Genomic DNA, 21,007 nt, shown 5'->3' with positions numbered 1-21,007 from the left:
ATTGTGCAGGAAACTTCACGCCAATAAATCATCAGAAATATTGGTCTTTACCAATATATTGAATCTTTACATTCGTCCTGCCTGTTGTCCGTGGATTTACCTATATTTGGTGTTATTTGCTGTATAAAATGCATCTAGACATGCAAAATTGATTTTACAATCGATTCAATGAATACTTGTCACTCAAATCAAACAGGATTGTTTTTCACAAAAGTGAAAACACAAGAACGCAAAGTAAACGATCTCTCATTTGTAGGTTGCATTGACAACTAACGGTGGATGCAAGTAAAACAGTATAACAGTACTTAATTTTTTTTCTTATCACCTGAAATTCATGCAATAAACATGTTTTTGACAAAGATTTACATTTGTTTGTGGTCTATATAGCCTGCATCAAAACAAAGGTAATGCGGAGCCTGAACATTTGCTAATTATAGATTTTTGTAAATATTTGTTAACAGTATTTTTTCTCCTTACATATTCCTATTTTTCACTTGCACTATTATGTCAAGCACCTCTTACTTCTGCACTATTCACAACAAAAGTACTATTGTATGAGACCTGTGTGTGCTTATCACCTCCCCTCTGACCCAGATGCTAGTGTGACTTTAGCACCAAAATACTTCTTGGTGCCACTGCATGAGCATGAGTGAGTGAGAGTGACTCACCGTGGTGTACTTGCCCAGCTGGCAGAGTGAAGGAAATGTCTCTTGGTGAGCTTTCCGTATCTTTTCAATGATTGTCTCTAGTTCTGTTGTCAACTCATAACTTTCGGCCAACTCCTGCTTTGGAATCTCCTTTTTCTTCTTATTTCTGTCATTCCGGACAGCTGGGAATGCAAAACAAAATCAAGAAAATTTTAGATTTTTAAGCTGAAATAAAGATGCAAAGAAAAGGAACACCTACATGGGAAATGATATGAAACATGAGCATTACAGGAAAAAGTCATGTGAAGCACTGTAATAAATGTCAATGTAAAAAAAGTTTCATCTGAGATCTTTAAAAGAGAGAGAAAGAAAAAAATCTCAGAATTCTCAAAATTGTCAGCCTCACTATTGTTAAACAGTGTCAGCACACAGTCACACAATATTGGTAATGGAAAATTCTTGGCACATTCGAACAGAAATGGTCCTTGCCGTTCTAAAAATGTCTCAATCCAAAGCAGAGCCAGTGCCAGCACAGCACTGACGAGGGGCTGGCTGAGGTGACGAAAGGGGGCGATTAAAAAGCACAGAGTAAAAGAATATACAGTATATATATATATATATATATATATATATATATATATATATATACAGTACAGACCAAAAGTTTGGACACATCTTCTCATTCAAAGAGTTTTCTTTATTTTCATGACTATGAAAATTGTAGATTCACACTGAAGGCATCAAAACTATGAATTAACACATGTGGAATTATATATGGAATTATATACATAACAGAAAAGTGTGAAACAACTGAAAATATGTCATTCTAGGTTCTTAAAAGTAGCCACCTTTTGCTTTGATTACTGCTTTGCACACTCTTGGCATTCTCTTGATGAGCTTCAAGAGGTAGTCACCTGAAATGGTTTTCCAACAGTCTTGAAGGAGTTCCCCGAGAGATGCTTAGCACTTGTTGGCCCTTTTGCCTTCTGTCTGCGGTCCAGCTCACCCCTAAACCATCTGGATTGGGTTCAGGTCCGGTGACTGTGGAGGCCAGGTCATCTGGCGCAGCACCCCATCACTCTCCTTCTTGGTCAAATAGCCCTTGATGCCTTCAGTGTGACTCTACAATTTTCATGGTCATGAAATAAAGAAAACTCTTTGAATGGGAAGGTGTGTCCAAGCTTTTGGTCTGTACTGTAAATACTGTACTGCTAAAGACCTGAGACGAGATGCAGCATTCAAGACGTTGGGTAGCCCATTTACACTGAAATACAATGGAAAGTATAGCAGTGAAATGAAAATGTGTTCTGAGTGAATTAACCTATTATTATTGAATTTGTGTCAGAGTAACAATTAAAATGCGACTTTTTGAAACAGACTGTCCTAAATTGTTGCTATAGTAGATTCATATTAATGCTAGAAAGCCTATGCATTTGGCAACTATATCTTTTAAATAAACCATTATATTTCATAATTAAAATCTATTTTCACACTCATCGTTTTTGATTTGAATTATTTCGTTTTAAAGTAGTAATTTAAATAATTCCATAGATCCTATCCTATTTGTTTTCCTTATTTTAAAAAGCACAAGTTTTTGTTGATATTGTGAGTGTACACAAATACAAGTGGACCCTTTCCCTGGGAACCCAGGGAAACACAGGAGACGAGAGATCCAAGTGCAGAGTGGGTGTTAATGGGTAATCCAAAACAGAATCCAACAAGCAGGGGTCAAAACCAAAAATCCATCCAAAAGAAACAAACAAACAAACAGGGAAAGGAACAGGAACAAACTTGAAACTCGGAAGGCGAGGAAACTGGGTGACGGAAAGAAAGGACTCCATGAAGACAAACAGAAAAAGACTGGTTAATATAGGCAGGGTAATGACTATCAAGTGAAGACAACTGAGTGCAATTAACAGGAGTGCAATTACTGTGTAGTGCCTATGGTGAGCGGATGGACCAGGGCGGAGGACCAGGGGGAGGGACGGAGGGCCAGGTCCATAGACGTAAACAAGAAGGGGTTAAACCCTCTGGAGGGTCAACGGGCACCTGACTCGACTCTGGAGGTTCAACGGGAACCTGACTCGACTCTGAAGGGTCAACTGTGACAGTCATCTTGTGCAGAGGCGCTGGACAAGCGTCCATCTTGTTCACAAAGCTGACACTTCAAAAGTTTCCTTTCACACCTCCACCATGTATGACACATTATCCTCATTATTCTTTTATCATTTTTTTATTCCACCATTATTAGCTTTTGTTCTGGTCAGCTTCATTCCCTTTCTTCAAGATTGTTAAATCTTGTTTCCTTAGGCTCCACTCAACCAGTGTGTTTTTATTAATACATTTCAAGCATCGCTTCCATCAACATGAAGGGCTATTTTGAGCCTGGCGCTTCCACAATAAAAAGCACTTTAGTTCTCTCCCCTTGAAAGGAAAGGAACAAGAATGACATCCCGGTTGTGAGCCAGGATTGGTTTTAGTGGAGAAGGTACGCTCAACTCCCACGTAGTTTAGTCGGTGCGATTGATAAAGTTATCCAGAAATAAAAGAGAAAAAAAGAGAAAAAAAAAACGCACTCTAAAGAAATACTTTTATAAAAACAATTTAAAAGTCTTATACAGACGCGTTTCGGCCTAAGCCATCATCAGTGTGTGATCAGGTCGGATGTTCATTTCTTTGACCACCAATCTTGATTACTTGCCCCAAATTTGACAATCTCTTCTCCGAATTGAAATTGTCAATTAGTAATTCGCTCGTGTTTCAACCACAGTCCTGAATGACTCTTTAATTTGTCTGGTTTGGGTCTGATACGCTACAATGGCTATAGCCCTTAAACAAAAAAAAATTGCTTTTAATGAGAATAATGTCTAACACAAATATCGTATTCATAAAATACTGTAGTTTTATTTTGTACTTAAAAAAAAAGAGTCCTACAGTCCCATGCAAATGTTCCACAATATGGAACTTCCATCCCATCAGCACAGCATTAAACCACATCTGTAGATGCATATCAAGGTGATGAAGCACACTGCTCTATTATTCAACTACAAGCTGGAGCACAGTCATCGCCCAGCATTATTAATACAGAAGAGGCTGATGAAGTTCGAACTGCTGTATGAGATCATTAAGGAGAGAACACCTGGTGTTGTGTAGGGCTGTCTGGGGACCATCCTGTTTCATTAAGCCTTGGAGAGGCTCATCTTTGAAGCTGCTCTCCACAGGAGAGAAGTCTCAGACAATACCTCAAAACAAGGCAAATATCTTTCTCAACAGTGCCAATCTTAAATCAGACCTCTGCAAACAATCCTGATGAAATTCAAAGCAAGTTCGGTTGGCCACTGTTGTTATTGCAGTCCCCCTGAGAGACTGTATCAGCCATGGCTGATAATAAAAATGGTACCAATTTTCTCATACATCTGCCCTAGTTAGATGTACAGTACATCCTCTTTATATTTACAATTCAGAAGTCCTTAAAAAGGTGTTTATTTATAAGGGCTCTAACAAGAACTAAAATAATTTCAACAAATTATTCATTTGATACTTTAAGTAGGAAGGTTTTTTAATTGTTTAAAGTAGAAAAAAGTAGACTCATATAATCATATACAGTGGGTTCAGAAAGTATTCAGATCCTTCCTTTTTTGGAATGTTGTGGTCTTATGCTAAAATGCTTTCAATTATTATTATTTTTTTTTACATCAATCTACACTCAATATTTCCTGAATTTCTAGTAAATCATCTGATTTAAATAAGTAAACTTGACCTAATGAGTTACTGTCGTTCATATTTATTACACTAGTGAACATCAAATCATCATACAGATGAGACTCCTCAACATGTTTTAAAAATGTAAAATTGTTTATACTTAAATCTGTTGTAAGGTATGAGCATAAACTTTTCATTTTCACTTTTCCTACAGTTATTCATGGTGGTTATGTCATTGTGTATGTTGTACATGAAGTGCTAACTCAAAATTTATCTGCATGGGGTAAGACAGCAAGAGAAAAATGCACATAGGTGAAGCTTGTAATCACTCTTGCTCTTTTGTGACAAGGACGCTCCTACCCCCACATCTGAGTTATCCACCTACAGCACAAAGGGCAAATGGGGCAGATGTGAAGCTCTGTTTCAATGCATTGAAGGTATGGTTAACTCTGCTGGTTTATATGAATAGCCTGTCTTTGTCAGTAAAGAGATAGGCTCTGCAACAGTACAAAAATGTCTTATGAACCTCCAATAGAAATTGGAGAACCCTAGAAAGTGCTGTACCTGCCTGACCAAGGTGGGTCAAAGCCAGTCCAAGACTGCTCAGATCTGGTCAAGATCAATCTGGAGGCTGCCCTTGGACACACAGGATATGAGGAATGAGACAGCTGGGACATGGAACTTGCTTTTCTCCATCTCAACAAATAGCTTGTGCTTTATCAGCTGGGCTGAACATGTCTGACACATCTTGGATGTGTTCTTGAAGTTTGTAGGAGAATATCAGAATGTCATACAAGTAAACAAGCACCAATATATTAAGCATCTCTCCAGTGGTGTCAAAAGTATTGACATTCATTACTCAAGTAGAAGTTTATATACTAGGGTTTAAAAAGACTTTTGTAGAAGTTGAAGTATCTACTCAAGCTTTTTACTCAAGTAAAAGTGTAAAAGTACTGGTTTAAAAAACTACTTAAAGTATTAAAGTAAAGGTAACGTAAGAAAAAAAATGCCATATTCAAATGGCTTATTGAATATCGGATCCCTTTCTACAAAAACACTTTTTGTAAATTATATGATCACTGATCATAATATAGATGTACTCTGTTTGACAGAAACCTGGCTAAAACCTGATGATTACATTATTTTAAATTTGTCCTCCCCCCAAGATTACTGTTATAAACATGAGCGTCTAAAAGGCAAAGGGGGAGGAGTTGCTTCAATTTATAACAACGTTTTCAGGATTTCTCAGAGGGCAGGCATCAAGCATAACTCGTTTGAAGTAATGGTGCTTCATATAACATTATCCAGAGAAACAAATGTTAATGATAAATCCCCTGTTATGTTTGTACTGGCTACTGTATACAGGCCACCAGGGCACCATACAGACTTTATTAAAGAGTTTGGTGATTTTACATCCGAGTTAGTTCTGGCTGCAGATAAAGTTTTAATATCCATCCATGTCGATAATGAAAAAGATGCATTGGGATCAGCATTTATAGACATTCTGAACTCTATTGGGGTTAGACAACACATTTCAGGACCTACTCATTGTCGAAATCATACTCTAGATTTAATACTTTCACATGGAATTTATGTTGATAGTGTTGAAATAATTCAGCCAAGTGATGATATCTCAGATCATTATTTAGTTCAAGGCAAGTCACCATTGATCTTCATGAACAAATTCAAGTCACCATAAATCTTCATGAGCAGAGTAAAGTCAGCTTTGATCTTCTGGAATCCAGTATAAACCCCATGGGATTACCAGAGTCTCTTCACGTCTCTGTGGAACTACCAGAGCCTCTACACGCCTCTGCTGAACTACCAGAGGCTCTCCACATCTCTGCTGAACAACCAGAGCCTCTCCACGTCTCTGTTGAACTACCAGAGCCTCTCCACGTCTCTGTTGAACTACTAGAGCCTCTCCTCGGCTCGGCTGAACTACCAGATTCTCGCCTCTGCGGAACTTCCAGAGCCTCGTCACGTCTCAGCCGAACTCTCTGAGCACTCGACTGATCCTGTCGTGGCCACGGAGGCTACCCTTAACTTGTTCATGTTCTCTGTTTCAGACTTGCCTAACCAGACTTGCTCTCCTGTTAATGCGACCACACGGATGTGGTGGTCTTCTGCTCCGCCCTGGTGGGCTTCTGTCTCGACCACACGCATGTGGTGGGCTGCTGCGCCGCCCTGGTGGGCTTCACGTTATGCCTTTTCTGGACTTGTGTTTTGTTGTTGTTTTGTTTTTGTTTCTCTCCTGTCTGTTTCCATCTGCATAGTTTTTTTCAATTATAAAACACTAGACAGAAACTTAGACATCATATAAGTGATTTATTTGAGCACTAGAAAATACAATAAGAATAATATAAGTAAGAAAAATAGAAATAATAAAAAAAAATAAGTGCTGATGTGCTGATGGCCACTTATACAGATGGTAATCACACAAATTTGCCACAAAGTAAATAATCCACTCTTTCTATTCATATAGACCAGTTCACTTTGATACCCGTGATCATGCAGTAATAGCGAGCTCATTTGGGCTGATTTGCACTCAAACAGATGGTAATCATGCAGATACATTCACATTCAACATAAGAAACACTCTCACATAAATAAAAACTAAACAAAGTTTTTTTTTTTTTAAATAAAAGAAACAAAGAAAAAGGTGATCGCTATAAGTTCCGCCTCCATCAGCTGACAGGTGCGTCAGAGCATGTCACGAGCCCTCACGAGGGAGCGTCAAAATTCATATATACTATCTTTCGCCTATCTTTCATTCATTCTTTTTTCCGGTGGATCGTCTCATTTGGTTTGTGACACTGTATGCTGCAAAACCATGCCGTTTTTTTTCTACCAAGACACAGCTTCCGACCGTGAGTTATTCCATAACAGATGCAAACAGTTCTGTAGCTGAAGAACTGAAACATAAACAAAGACACAGCTTCCGACCGTGAGTTATTCAATAACAGACGCAAACAGTTCTGTCACTGAAGAACTGAAACATAAACAAAGACACAGCATCCGACCGTGAGTTATTCCATAACAGACGCAAACAGTTCTGTCGCTGAAGAACTGAAACGTAAACAAAGGAATTAACATCCATATTACAATGATATTGCTTCGTTTGGACTAAACGTGCTCCATGAGATGTCGTTTAGTGGACCCTTACCTTTCTAACTAAACCGGGATTTACAGCTGTGGATGTTTATGACTCGTTATTACAACGGATCTGGTATGTACAGCGTTTCCATTGCTCATGTTTGTATGTGTACTGCTTACACAAATGTAGCAAATACAGTCTTTATAAGCTTTCCATTGAAAAACAGAGATCTGTCGTCGATGCTTTAGGCTTAGATCTTTATAATGATACATAGTTTGTCAAGATTAAATTTGTCCCGTTTCATTTAATCTCTTCATAAACACTCACACGTTAAATACTGGACCATTCTCATTTCGCTCTGCAAATAAAGAATGAAACTAAAATAAAAAAATTAGCCTTTAATCTGTCTGTGTGTATATATATATATATATATATATATATATATATATACAGCTTTATATATATATATATATATATATATATATATATATATATATATATATATATATATATATATATATATATATATATATATATATATATATAGGCCTTATATATAATGATTGTTTAATAGCAATACCATGCATAAGAGCCTTTGTGTAATGGTATTTCTTTAAATTTCTGATGAGTAGACTATAGCTTAAGATTATCCCACATTTTTAAATTAACTCACTATAAGTTTTTAATGGTTTTTAAGGATTTTACTATGTTATATTTGTCACAGTGTCTGGGTTGTGTTCCCTGGGTTTCCACTAGGTGTCCTCCTTTCCCACGGTGTCTGGCACTTTATTAACTGTCCGTTTCCTTATTCGGTCACCTTCCTCCTTGTTTGAGTTAATTGATTATTCCCCACCTGTCTCCAGTTCCCTCATCACCTTCTGTGTATTTATACCCAGTCTGTCTGAGTATGTGTCACAGTATCCTTGTCTAATGTTAGATGCTATCCGTAGTCTTGCCCTTGCCGTGTGTTCTTGCCTGTTTTATGTTGTTTGGATACTCTGGTTTTGACCCTGCCTGGACTGTTTACCCCTTTGAATTTTTCCTTAAATAAAACATACCTGCACTTGGATCTCTCCTTGTTTCCTGTATCATCGAACATAACAGAAGGACTCCGTCACACCAAAGATCCAGCGGTATGTTGATGAATGTTTCCTCCCTAGCCACCGAACGGGAGAGAAGCAATCGGTTTGAGGGATCCCGCCTGGTCGTGTTTCGCGGGACCAAGGGAGGTCACAGAGGAGGAGGTGGGCGAGAGGAAGCTCAGCATTGCTCTCCACCATGGCCCCCCTTCGACTCGGGGCTCATGTGGGAGGGACCAGAGCCGCCGTCTCACCATGGCAGATGGAGAAAGCCAGCGCCACTGCCCATGATGGCCGCAGGTCCAGCACCACAGCACAAGGTGGCCGCCAACCCAGCGCCGCTGCGGTGCATGGCCACCAACCCCGCACTACGATGCAAGATGGAGGCCAGCTTCACACCACAGTACAGGATGGCCGCCAGCTCAGCGCTACGAGGCAACATGGCTGCCAACCCAGTACCACGAAGCAAGACGGCTGCCAGCGCAGTGCCACAGCACAAGATGGCCACCAACCCAGCACCACGAGGTAATATGGATGCCAGCACAACACCACAGCACAAAGTAGTCACCAGTCCAGGGCAACGGTGCAAGATGGCTGTCAGCTCAGCGCCAACACCCAAGATGGCCGCTGACACATTTCTTGATTACTTCGATATGCTGTCAAAGATCCTAGAGATTCCCAAGACGGTTCACGTCATGGCTGCTGAGCCAGCACCACAGCCCAAGATGGCTGCCAGCCCAGCGCCACAGCACCGGGTGGTCACCAGCCCAGCACCACAGCACAAGATGGCCGCTAACCCAGCGCCAATGCCCAAGATGACCACCGGTCCAGCACCACAACCCAAGATGGCCGCCAGCCCAGTACCACAGCACAAGATGGCTGCTAACCCAGCACCAATGCCCAAGATGGCCACTGGTCCAGAGCCACAGCACAAGATGGCCGCCAGTCCAGCGCCACAGCACAAATTGGTCACCGGTCCAGCGCCACAGCACAAGATGCTCGTCGGCCCAGCACCACAACCCAAGAGGGCCCCCTGTCCAGAGTCATGGCCCAAGATGGCTGTTTGCCCAGCGCAGCTGCACAGGATGACCGTCACAGCTGACCCTCTGGAGTCGAGTCAGGTTCCAGTTGACCCTCCAGAGTCAAGTCAAGTTCCAGTTGACCCTCCAGAGTCGAGTCAGGTTCCAGTGAACTCTCCAGAGTCGAGTCAGGTTCCAGTGAACTCTCCAGAGTCGAGTCAGGTTCCAGTGAACTCTCCAGAGTCGAGTCAGGTTCCAGTGAACTCTCCAGAGTCGAGTCAGGTTCCAGTTGACCCTCCAGAGTCGAGTCAGGTTCCAGTTGACCCTCCAGAGTCGAGTCAGGTTCCAGTTGACCCTCCAGAGTCGAGTCAGGTTCCAGTTGACCCTCCAGAGTCGAGTCAGGTTCCAGTTGACCCTCCAGAGTCGAGTCAGGTTCCAGTTGACCCTCCAGAGTCGAGTCAGGTTCCAGTGAACTCTCCAGGGTCGAGTCAGGTGTTCATGGACCCTTCAGAGTCAGGGCTAGTCACCGATGATCCTCCAGAGTCAGGGCTAGTCACAGCTGACCCTCCAGAGTCAGGTCTAGTCACCGATGACCTTCCAGAGTCAGGGCTAGTAACCGCTGACCTTCCAGAGTCAGGGCTAGTCACCGCTGACCCTCCAGAGTCAGGGCTAGTCACCGATGACCTTCCAGAGTCAGGGCTAGTCACAGCTGACCCTCCCGAGTCAGGTCTAGTCACCGATGACCTTCCAGAGTCAGGGCTAGTCACCTCTGACCTTCCAGAGTCAGGGCTAGTCACCGCTGACCCTCCAGAGTCAGGGCTAGGTACCATGGACTTTCCAGAGACAAGGCTGGACACCGTTGACCTTTCAGAGTCAAGTCAAGTCACTGGTGATCTTCAAGGACTGTGTCAATTCACTGGTGATCTTCAAGGCAAGTCACTGGTGATTTTTAAGGACAGAGTCAAGTCACTGGTGATCTTCATGAACAAAGGCAATTCACCAGTGATCTTCATGAGCAAAGGCAAGTCACCATTGATCTTCATGAGCAAATACAAGTCACTGGTGATCTTCATGTACAAGTGCAAGTCACCTATGGTCTTCATGAACAAATGCCAGTTACCAATGATCTTCGCAAGCAGAGTCAGGCCAGCACCAATCTTCTGGAGTCCAGTAAAGACACCAGGGGATTACCAGAGTTTCGTCCTCCCGTTGGTCCGACCACACAGATGTGGTGGTCTTATGCTCCGCCCTGGGGGGGCTTCCGCCCTGACCACACGGTTGTTGTGGTCTTCTGCTCCGCCCTGGGGGGCTTCCGCCTGACCACACGGTTGTGGTGGTCCTCCGCTCCACCCTGGAGGGCTCTGGCTTCGACCACATGGTTGTGCTGGTCTTCTGCTCTGCCCTGGGGGGTTTCCACCTGACCACACGGTTGTGCTGGTCTTCTGCTCCGCCCTGGGAGGCTTCATTCCTGACCATACGGCTGTGCTGGTCTTCTGCTCCGCCCTGGGGGGCTTCATGTTGGTTTTTTGTTTTTGTGTTCACTCCTGTCCCTGTTTCCCTCTGTTAGTCTGGCCCTCCGTCCCTCCCCCTGGGCCTCCACCTGTCCGCCTCCCTCCTGGTCTCTGTTTTGTGTCTGTCGTGGAGCATCTGGGAGCCGCTCCGTAGAGGGGGGGTACTGTCACAGTGTCTTGGTTGTGTTCCCTGGGTTTCCACTAGGTGTCCTCCTTTCCCACGGTGTCTGGCACTTTATTAACTGTCTGTTCCCTTATTTGGTCACCTTCCTCCTTGTTTGAGTTAATTGATTATTCCCCACCTGTCTCCGGTTCCCTCATCAACTTCTGTGTATTTATACCCGGTCTGTCTGAGTATGTGTCACAGAGTCCTTGTCTAATGTTTGATGCTATCCGTAGTCTTGCCCTTGCCGTGTGTTCTTGTCTGTTTCATGTTGTTTGGATACTCTGGTTTTGACCCTGCCTGGACTGTTTACCCCTTTGGATTTTCCCTTAAATAAAACATCATACATGCACTTGGATCTCTCCTTGTTTCCTGTATCACCGTACGTGACAATATTATAATGTTATTGTTGTTTTACATCTTCCTTTCATCTCCATTAACAAACCAACATTTTACAATTACATTTAGATCGCAATCCGTCCCCAACTGAATTCAGTCCAGCTGGAGGGGTTTGGTGTAGTTCTGTTTAGCTTGTGGGGGTTGAAAAATAAAGTTGTGAATCTCTTGCTCTTTCATATGGACAGTGTCTGAAGAGGGTTTAAACTTGCAGAGCAGGTTTAGGTAAAGTGTTTTCATGCCTCGTTGGGTTTGGCTTTTGTGATTTTTACAACTGCATATGTCTAAAGAGTATTACATACAATAAGGCTTTTTTTGTTTGTTTGTTTTTTCCGGAGGAGAAATAAGGGTTTCTGAAAGAGTTTTTGTGTTTCAGAGGAAAAATCTATGTTAAGTATGTATCATCTCTTCATTACAGACCATTCTGAAAACACGATCTATGCAACGCGTATAAAATGCTTTGATGTCTAGAATGTATTTAAAAGTTCTGCCCTCCACTTAATATTTTCTAGTTACTAGTAGTATTTTTTAAAGTCATTATTCAATTAATCGAACGTTTATATTAAATTAACACAGTCTAATCAATAATGAACCTTAATATATTTTGGGCTCAAGCACACGCACACTGTTTTCCAAATGAATGTTGTTCAGTGCTTTGACGCAATGTATTTTGTTTAAAGCACTATATAAATAAAGGTGATTGATTAAATTTGCCACAAATGACACAGGCAGAAGTAGCCAAATAATTGTGAAAAAGGAGACATTATAATTATTTATTACTTCAACCTAAATGGTGGCAGATCAGAATGAGTTAATTTGCAGGTTATTTTCATTAAATAATCATTTTAAATCGGGGAGGATAATCACAAGTGAGCTATAAAAAACAAAGAAACAAAGAAACAAAAAAAAAACCTAAAAGATAATTAAAATTCTCAATATATAAGAAGTCAAATTAAACATGTTTCTGTGTTTATGAAGTCCTCTAGATTGGCACTCACTGCATGTACCTCTGTGAAATCACCTTAACACTCACCATTCTAAAGACAATCGAGGTGGAAAACTCTTGACTCTTCATTAATTTGTTTCTTAATTTGAGATTTTGTGTTACATTTATGTATCTTCATTCTTGGGTTGAAGTTTGTTTATTTGTTTGATCTTGTTTTAATTTTGTAATATTATATGTTAGGTATAAAGTGTTTTTTTGCCCTCTTGTGTTATGATTGGCCCATCCTTTCCTTTAAGCTGATGCTTCGTTCCGTTGGTTTGATTTGAATGTTTTTAACAGGGGTTACCAAACTCTGTTCTGGAGGGATGGTGTCCTGCATAGTTAAGCTCCAACTTGCCTCAACACACCTGACTGGATGATTCTAGTATGGCTAGTAAGACCTTGATTAGCTGGTTCAGGTGTTTAATTAGGTGTGGTTGGAGCTAAACTCTGAAGGACTCTGGCCCTCCAGGACTGAGTTTGGTGACCCCTGGTTTGTTGTTTTGACAATAATTTCCCCCATTATGTTCATTTATGTGAACTGTGTTTATGCGATCCTTTGTCTGGATTCAAATAATCTTCTCACTCCTGTCTCTCAGTTTCTCGCAGATCCTACATACTTTTTTTACATTAAAATGTATTTAACCACCTTACCACAACATTTATTTTAGGTTCTGCTGTTATTCCTGGTTATTCTGATATTTGTTTTTCTTTTTCACTTGGTGTCATGGTGTCCTTCGGAACACAATCATGTGTATTGTGGTATTATTAATGAGACATGACCAGCACACCCTATCGCTCTAACTGTGTGGCTGACCATCTGTGCAAGTCCAGTATTGTGGTGACATGAAAGATGCAGCAGCAAATAAAAACAATATTTTTTAATCCCAGCATTGCTGTGGAGAGTTGATTGTCATGTTTATTTTCTATTGTATGGACTCTTATTTTGATATACTGTATGTATTTTTATTTTCTTTATGCTCTTTGTTTAGGCATTTTTTGTCATGATGCGCAGGTTGATCCAAAATGAGTGGGTACCTGCGGTCACCCGCGGTTACGAGTCATCCAAAAATATTTTTAATGATACTCGTGTTGCGGTCGGTCAGGTCCTTTGAAATAAAGATGCCAATTAAACCGTGTTTTACCTTTGTAATTTATATAGTACTATACGCAATTTTGAAATATATAGGCCTACACTTTATTGGCTAAATAACTGGTGCGAATAGAGTGACAACCTGTCCCGCTTAACATTGTACAGCAATTTTACCCTTTGTCCGGCCTCACGCAAATTGGGCATCTGTCGACCCTGCCTAATAAATACACAGATACGTCCATAGGCGTAGTGCTAACTTATGTCCAATAGTTCAGAGGAGAGCCATAAAAGAGTTAGTCGACAGTCGTACATCAATCAAACTGTTGACGGGCGCTGTTCGGTCAGGTTAATGGCCACGAAAAAGAGAAGATGCACTTTTAATAGCGAATGGACTGCAACATACTCTTGATTAAGACCTGTAGATGGCGAAGCAGAGAGAGCTTTTTTTTCTGTGGGACATGGAGGAGAATACGACGTGAAGCGACATGGTGCATGTGAGTACCACAGTACCATCATTACTTTAACCGGTTCTTTGTGGCAAGCTTTACAGTATGTGTGCGGTCATAACGCTTATTATCCTGTAGGCTAAAGCCTATTTAAGTAATTATATCAATATAAAGGGGCGACACATTTACTACTTTTTAAAAATGCGGGTCAGGAAGCGGGTCGGGTAAAATATTTTATTTTTCTTGTTTTGCGGTCCGAGTTGCGGGCGGGTTGATTGAAAACTTCGGTCGGGTGCAGGTTGTTTATACATTGACTGCGGATCACTGATGGCTACCAATTGATTTTGCTCACTTGATTCTTGCTTAGCTCATTTTCCAGTGTACATATTTAATGCATTTTCTTTTCAGTGCAATTTGTTGGGTTTTTGTTGTATTCTGGAGTGTATTTTGTATTTTACTTTTGTTTTTCCATGCTGTAACCATGTTTCTGTGAGTTTTTTTTCTTTTAATAAAGTTAAACTGCTGCAAACAGATCCTTTCCTCTCCATTTTAAAACCTGCTGTGACACTGAGGATCATGCAATGCTTTTATTTTTACATTTTTAAATTAATTTTATTTGAATACACTTTCATGATTATGCTATATTTTAGTCCATTTAATTTGTGGAATATTATAGTGAAGAAGTCAGTTGAGGACTTCATGCAGTCAGTCTGGGGAAGATAAAGTGCTGGCCATCTCTTCATGGGTCTAAAACATGGACAGCTGGGCTTCTGCTGCTCAAGAGCTCTGTTTATCTGTCTTTCTTTCAGCTGTGAAATTCTCAAGATAATCTCAGTGAGGTCATTACAGTATCTTGACAGCTGGTAATACTAGCGGTGTAAATCTGCAGCTTGTCTCAGAGACAGAGAGACTAAAATAACAAGGTGGGAGGGAGATTATGAGCTAATGGTTTGACTGTTATTCAGTTTCAGAAGTGTCGCACTCCTTGGCAGTGATACAGTCTTACAGGCCTATTCACATCGATAGAGGTGCAGCAATGTTAATTTCCAATGAAAATTCTGATGATTAATTCAACTGAATTAGTGAAAAAGATTGCTTCATAATTTATAATAAGTCAACTACATAATGTATCTTAAAGGATGTGCCTGAAGCTGAATACAGTACCTGATTCAAAAAGGCATGGACAATGATTTCAAAATAGATTTCATATTAATGAAGAGAAAAACAATGAGCCGTGGCTGGTATGCAATGCATACATTCTGTTTATAATTTCTTCAGAATATGTTATTCATGATGCTAGGAAGGGCAATGTGTAGTCGACCATTTAGGCACTATGCGTAATGTATAAAATAGCAAAGTATTTAATAAACAGCTTCTTTTAAAAATGTAACTAATAAGTATTGTAGTGTAAATTTTATTAATAAAAATTAATAGCCATGATCACAATTTCAAGGGAAAATTATTGATAATTTGCCAACCAATAAGAGTTGTGTTTTGATCATGTTCCCGGAGATGCTGCTGTTACATAAAACTATGTCTTGCTGGCATTATTTTTGCTGAATAGCAGAGAAATATTCAAATAAAATGGTATTTAACATTTCTGATATGCATATTTTCTGTCTAACCATCTGACTGAGACAGCTGCCACAAACATGTCCAACTTCACTGAGCCAACTACATATGGTAAGTTAAAAAGCAAGAAATGGAGGGCAGACCGTGATATTGCTGCACTTGTCACTCTTTTGTTCAGAAGAAGAGCGTGAAAAAGAATCACCTCTTTTCCTGCGGCAAATGGAGTGTGAAGTCGACTTGAATCATAAGCGCTGATGCAATCAAACAAAGGCAATAATGTGTAAAATGCAAACAGCTTCAGATGGCTTGAACTGTGGTGTTGGAATCTAAAGAAATGGTGCATACAACATGCCATGGTACATTTACAGTAGAATCCCCACAAGAAGTGAATCACTGGAGTCCTGGTGAATTCAAATAATCATTTAATTTATTTATTTTTCTTATGTTTCATAATCTTAGAGTCAAATTTATTAAATGACTGGAGGTATATATTTCAAATGTAACTAATTTATTCACTTTGGTATAAATGCTGGGACACACTAAGCTGACAGTCTTATATGATACCTGTATATGGAAATAAGGTGGAATATGGGACAATACGACAATTTCTACTCATCAACTAATCACACATTTACATTAATTAAATATATACTGGGAGGTTGGAAATGAACCCATGCAAATTCCATTCCCAAGGACACATATAAAACTAGTTGCAAACCACCAGTGAAAGTAATAACCCTGTGTTTATTTATTTACAAACAAACTAGTGTTTTCTCAATCAGTATCAACTTCGAAGATAAAACTGACAATGACATTTTACAACTGGCTCCACATTTCTAAAAACCAGGTATTCGATAAGACACATGAATTTCTATTCAGCCATTTAAGTGCAAGAAGGGAAAGAACTTGCACAATGTTTTGTTTGCTCTGCACACATCTGAAGTGCGAGCACAGAGAGGCACATATATTGGTACAGGTTCCCAGCCTGTGTCCGTACTTGAACCATTTCCACTGCAGAAAAGGTTGTTCCAGCCCAGAACTGACTTTTTTCACATTTTGTGAGCAATATGCACAAAACTACATCAGTATATCCTCGTAAACACAGACCTTTTTTGTCTTAAGTGAACGTAAACAGAAAACATGTTTAAATATTTTTAGATCCATGTGTATTCTGTGATCGCTGGCTACTAATCATGCGCTGACAGTCATTATTGTTGATCAATCAATTGTCAATTGTTGATGTTTTTGCTGTTGTTTTTTTGTTAAAACCGTAGGCAAAAGTTTCTCTTGTAGGCCTAAGTGTTCTATGGGCTGCTGATTTTTTGCTTATGTTATGATTTACAACATACTTATTTGTAAAAAGACAGAATAAATATGTTTGACATCTAAACTTTTGACTTTGAATTGAAATTGGGAATTTATAAGAATCTGAACATTTTTTCTGATAGTAACCGATTAATTAAATTATTTCACTTGACTAAACCTCTTCTGTCAGAGATGAGTAGGGCAGCCAAAACAAAACTGCTGTGACTTCACATTAGTTGATTTATACTATGTATAAAAAGGCCAAACAATTAAAGCCCCAATTCTCAAAGGCATAGGGCACAACATTTTAGTTACATATTTTTACAGAATATTACAGTGAATATTTTTAGATGCGTAAACTGCCATGATGTTACGCATTGCGTCTCAATGACCAAAAATAATATACACCATTTGAAAGTTGAGATAGGTGTGCAAAAATAGACATATGTGTTCAAGGGACAAAATCCTGAGCTGAAGTGCATGTGTGTGCATAGGATGAAGGTTTTTGGCACTCACACTCTTTGGACATTCCCACAGCGAAGCACTTCTGTAGCCGGCAGTATTGACAGCGATTTCGAGTCACCTTGTTGATAATGCAGTTCTTCTCCCTGTGGCATGTGTACAACATGTTCTTCTGGATACTTCTGCGGAAAAAACCCTGTGGAGAGAAAGAGTCTTCATTTTGTGGTCTACAACTTTGTATGGCTCTGCCCTTATGAAAAGCTGGTTAATCAAGAAAGCTAGTCAGAATGTGCATAGCATATAATTATAACCAGCACTGCTAGTCTTTTCAACAGTGTAGGCCTTACAGGTTACAGGTTTAAAGGGATGATGTTGTGAAGCAGCTTAAATTTGTACTGGTCAGACAAAGTCTGAACATTGGACCAGACGCAAATAAGATAATTTAATATATAGTTCTTGTTCTTTTTTTACAATTATTTTGTCTCCTGCTTTCAATACAAAGTCAAGTCACTTTTATCTATATAGCGCTTTATACAATAGAGACTGTGTTAAAGATGCTTAACAGTATTAAACGGGAAAACACTGTGTCAATAATACAAGAGTATAATACGAAACACTCAATTTTTCAGTTAAAGTAATTTATTATTTATTTCATTATTAATTCAGTGATGTCACCATCCAGCTCAGATCAGTTTACATAGTGTCTGTTCAATCAATTCATCAATATTGCCAAAACAAGCCAAAGGCAACAAGGCAAGGAACCAAAACTCCACCACTGATAGAAATTGAAAAAAAAAAAAAACATGGGAGAAACCAGGCTCAGTTGGGTTGCCAGTTCGAAACCAGCATGGCGTGGTTTAATTCCAGACTGCAACACAAGTCAGATTGTGCAGAGGACTCGACTGGTTCTCGTGGTCTTGTGCTGATGGCCCCCAATCTGTCTCTGGAGCTATCTAATTGTCCTGGTCTCCGCCGAGATTCAGGGCTATAGATGTCGTCTTTAGGTGCAGATCCACCATATGGACTGGATACAGGTGACTACAGTGATCATCTGATCTGGATGCAGACTGGATCTTAACTGGATTCCCAGTTTCAGTTGAACTAATTAATGCAGCCTAAAAATCCTTCATATGTTAGTGTGCTATGTGTATGCCAGGTTAAAGAGAATAATCTAGATTTAAACTGACAGAGTGTGTCTACCTCCCGAACAATGCTAGGAAGATTTCGGCTTCCTCTTTGAACCTTTTGGCTGACAATCCTGGATATCCGATAAAATACAGTATTATTTACTGCTTTAGAATGCAAGACAAAAAGGCATTGGGAACTAGTAAAGTGACCAGATCTAACAGGTTATTGTATCACCTCAGAAAATTCAGGTTAAAACCAGTCAATTGCAACTTTGCTTCTCATTATGGAACTTAAATATCTTGGACCCCACTGACTATTACTGTATGGATAAAAAAAAAAAAAAAAAAAAAAAAAAACCTAAAAGGTTCTTCCAATATGGCCCACACTTGCATCTAAAAAATTTGAATAATCATGGAAAAGTTGTTTTTTTTTTTTTTGCTATTTAATTAAAAAAAGAAAACAAAAACGTTCTTATATTCTAGATTTATTGCACACAAACTGAAATATTTAAAGAGTTTTTTGTTTAATTCTGATGGTTATGACTTACAGCTTAGAAAAAAAAAGTTTCTCAAAAAATTTGAATATTTTCTCAAAAATCAATCTAATCTAAACAAAAAGATTTGCTAAACAGAAATGTTCAAGATCTCCAAAGCAGGTTTAATTATGCACTTAATACTTGGTTGGGGCTCCTTTTGCACAAATTACTGCTTCAATGTGGAATGGCATGGAGGCAACAAGCCTGTGGCAATGCTGAGGCGTTTTTGAAGCCCAGGTTGCTTTGATAGCAGCCTTCAGCTCCTCTGTATTGTTTGTCAGATGTTACTTATTTTTATACTAGTCACAATACCCCATAGATTCTCTGTGAGGTTCAGGTCAGGTGAGTTGGCTGGCCAATCAAGCACAGTAATATCATGGTCATCAGACTACTTGGAAGTGGTTTTGGCACTGTGGGCAGGTGCTTAAGTCCTGCAACAAAATGAAATCAGCATCTCCATAAAGCTTGTCAGCAGATGGAAGCATAAAACACAATGGACCAACACCAGCAGATGATGTCACAGCACCCCAAATCATCACTAAATTAGGAAACTTCACACTGGACCATATTTGGATTCTGTGCCTCTCCAATCTTCCTCCAGACTCCAGACCTTGATTTCCAAATGAAATGCTTCTTGAAAAAGTTATTTTTCTCCTTACCCCAGCTGAAATGCTTCTGACATTTTTTCTGGTACAGAAGTGGCTTGGTTCTAGGAATGTGACACCTGTAGCCCTTTTCCTGAAGACGTCTGAGTGTGGTGACTCTTGATGTGCTGACTCCGGCTTTAGTCCACTCCTTGTGAAGCTCTCCCAAGTTCTTGATTCGGCTTTTCCTGACAATCTTCCCATGGCTATGGTCATCCCTGTTGTTTGTGAACCTTTCCCTACCACACTTTTTCCTTCCAGGGAAATTTCCATGAATACATTTTTGATACAGCTTTATGAACAACCAGTCCTTTCAGCAATGACCTTCTGTGGCATACCCTCCTTGTGGAGGTTACTGATCGTCTTCTGGACAACTGTCAAGTCAGTAGTCTTTCCCATAATTGTAGTTGCATGTTCTAAACTAGCCCAAGAGTACCCAGTATTTATACTCATAATTAATCAAACTTATCTAGCTCAAAATGTAATGTTATAATTTATAATATTTTTTATTAAAATAGTCGTAGCCATCAGAATAATAATAAAAAAGAAACACTCATGAAATATTTCAACTAATATGCAGTGAATGTAGAATAAAAGAACGTTTGCTTTTTTAAATTAAATTAGAAAAAATAAAGACCTTTTCCATGATATTCACATTTCTTTAGATGCACCTGTATGTTTCTTAGAGGAAATGGAAGTATAAATGATTAGAAAGACTTTAGGATGAATAAATAATGATTCAATTTAAATTTTCAAAGACTTATCAATTGAAGAACACATTTCTAAAGTTTTAGACTAGCTGCACTCTACATGCATAATTAGGCAAATGTAGAATACCGTAATTCCTCAAATAAAAACCGGTAGTCAAATATAGCCGGGCCTCTTATAGTGGCTGGGGGCTTGGTCAACACGGACAAATAAAGGCTGGGGGAAAATTTGTGCAGCGGTGCCAGAAAACGAACGTACATGCCCACTGCCGAGCAGTTTCTCATTTTAGAGTCGAGAAACATTTCTGTCAGACGCATCCGATTCGAGAACCGAGCTGATGATACTGCGCATGTGCATTCAGCGTGAAGCAGCCTGACACAGAGCGCGTCTGAACTGAAATGATTCTTTTGGTGATTGATTCTGAACTGATTCTGTGCTAATGTTATGATCTCTGTCCACTGGAATGCTATCGCTTTTAATTTAAAATGGATTATTTAAAACAATTCCTTATCAAA

At 39.7% G+C, this 21,007-nt stretch overlaps 1 protein-coding gene across 1 annotated transcript in view; it reads right to left on the bottom strand.

Moving 5' to 3' along the window:
* LOC113051042 (retinoic acid receptor beta-like) overlaps positions 1-18,753 on the bottom strand; it is a 47,436-nt gene extending 28,683 nt beyond the window's left edge. The window contains exons 1-2 of the mRNA XM_026214658.1: positions 17,532-18,753; positions 669-829 (exon numbers count right to left, since the gene is read on the bottom strand). Of these exons, the coding sequence (XP_026070443.1) occupies positions 669-829; positions 17,532-17,643 (273 nt within the window). The 5' untranslated portion in view covers positions 17,644-18,753. The remainder of the gene's footprint in view (positions 1-668; positions 830-17,531) is intronic.
* Positions 18,754-21,007: the final 2,254 nt, after the last annotated feature.

The sequence above is a fragment of the Carassius auratus genome, chromosome 3 (assembly GCF_003368295.1).
Source record: "Carassius auratus strain Wakin chromosome 3, ASM336829v1, whole genome shotgun sequence".
NCBI lineage: Eukaryota > Metazoa > Chordata > Actinopteri > Cypriniformes > Cyprinidae > Carassius > Carassius auratus.
The sequence above is the reverse complement of the archived record's forward strand: the minus strand, read 5'-3'. Positions and strand labels throughout refer to the sequence as shown.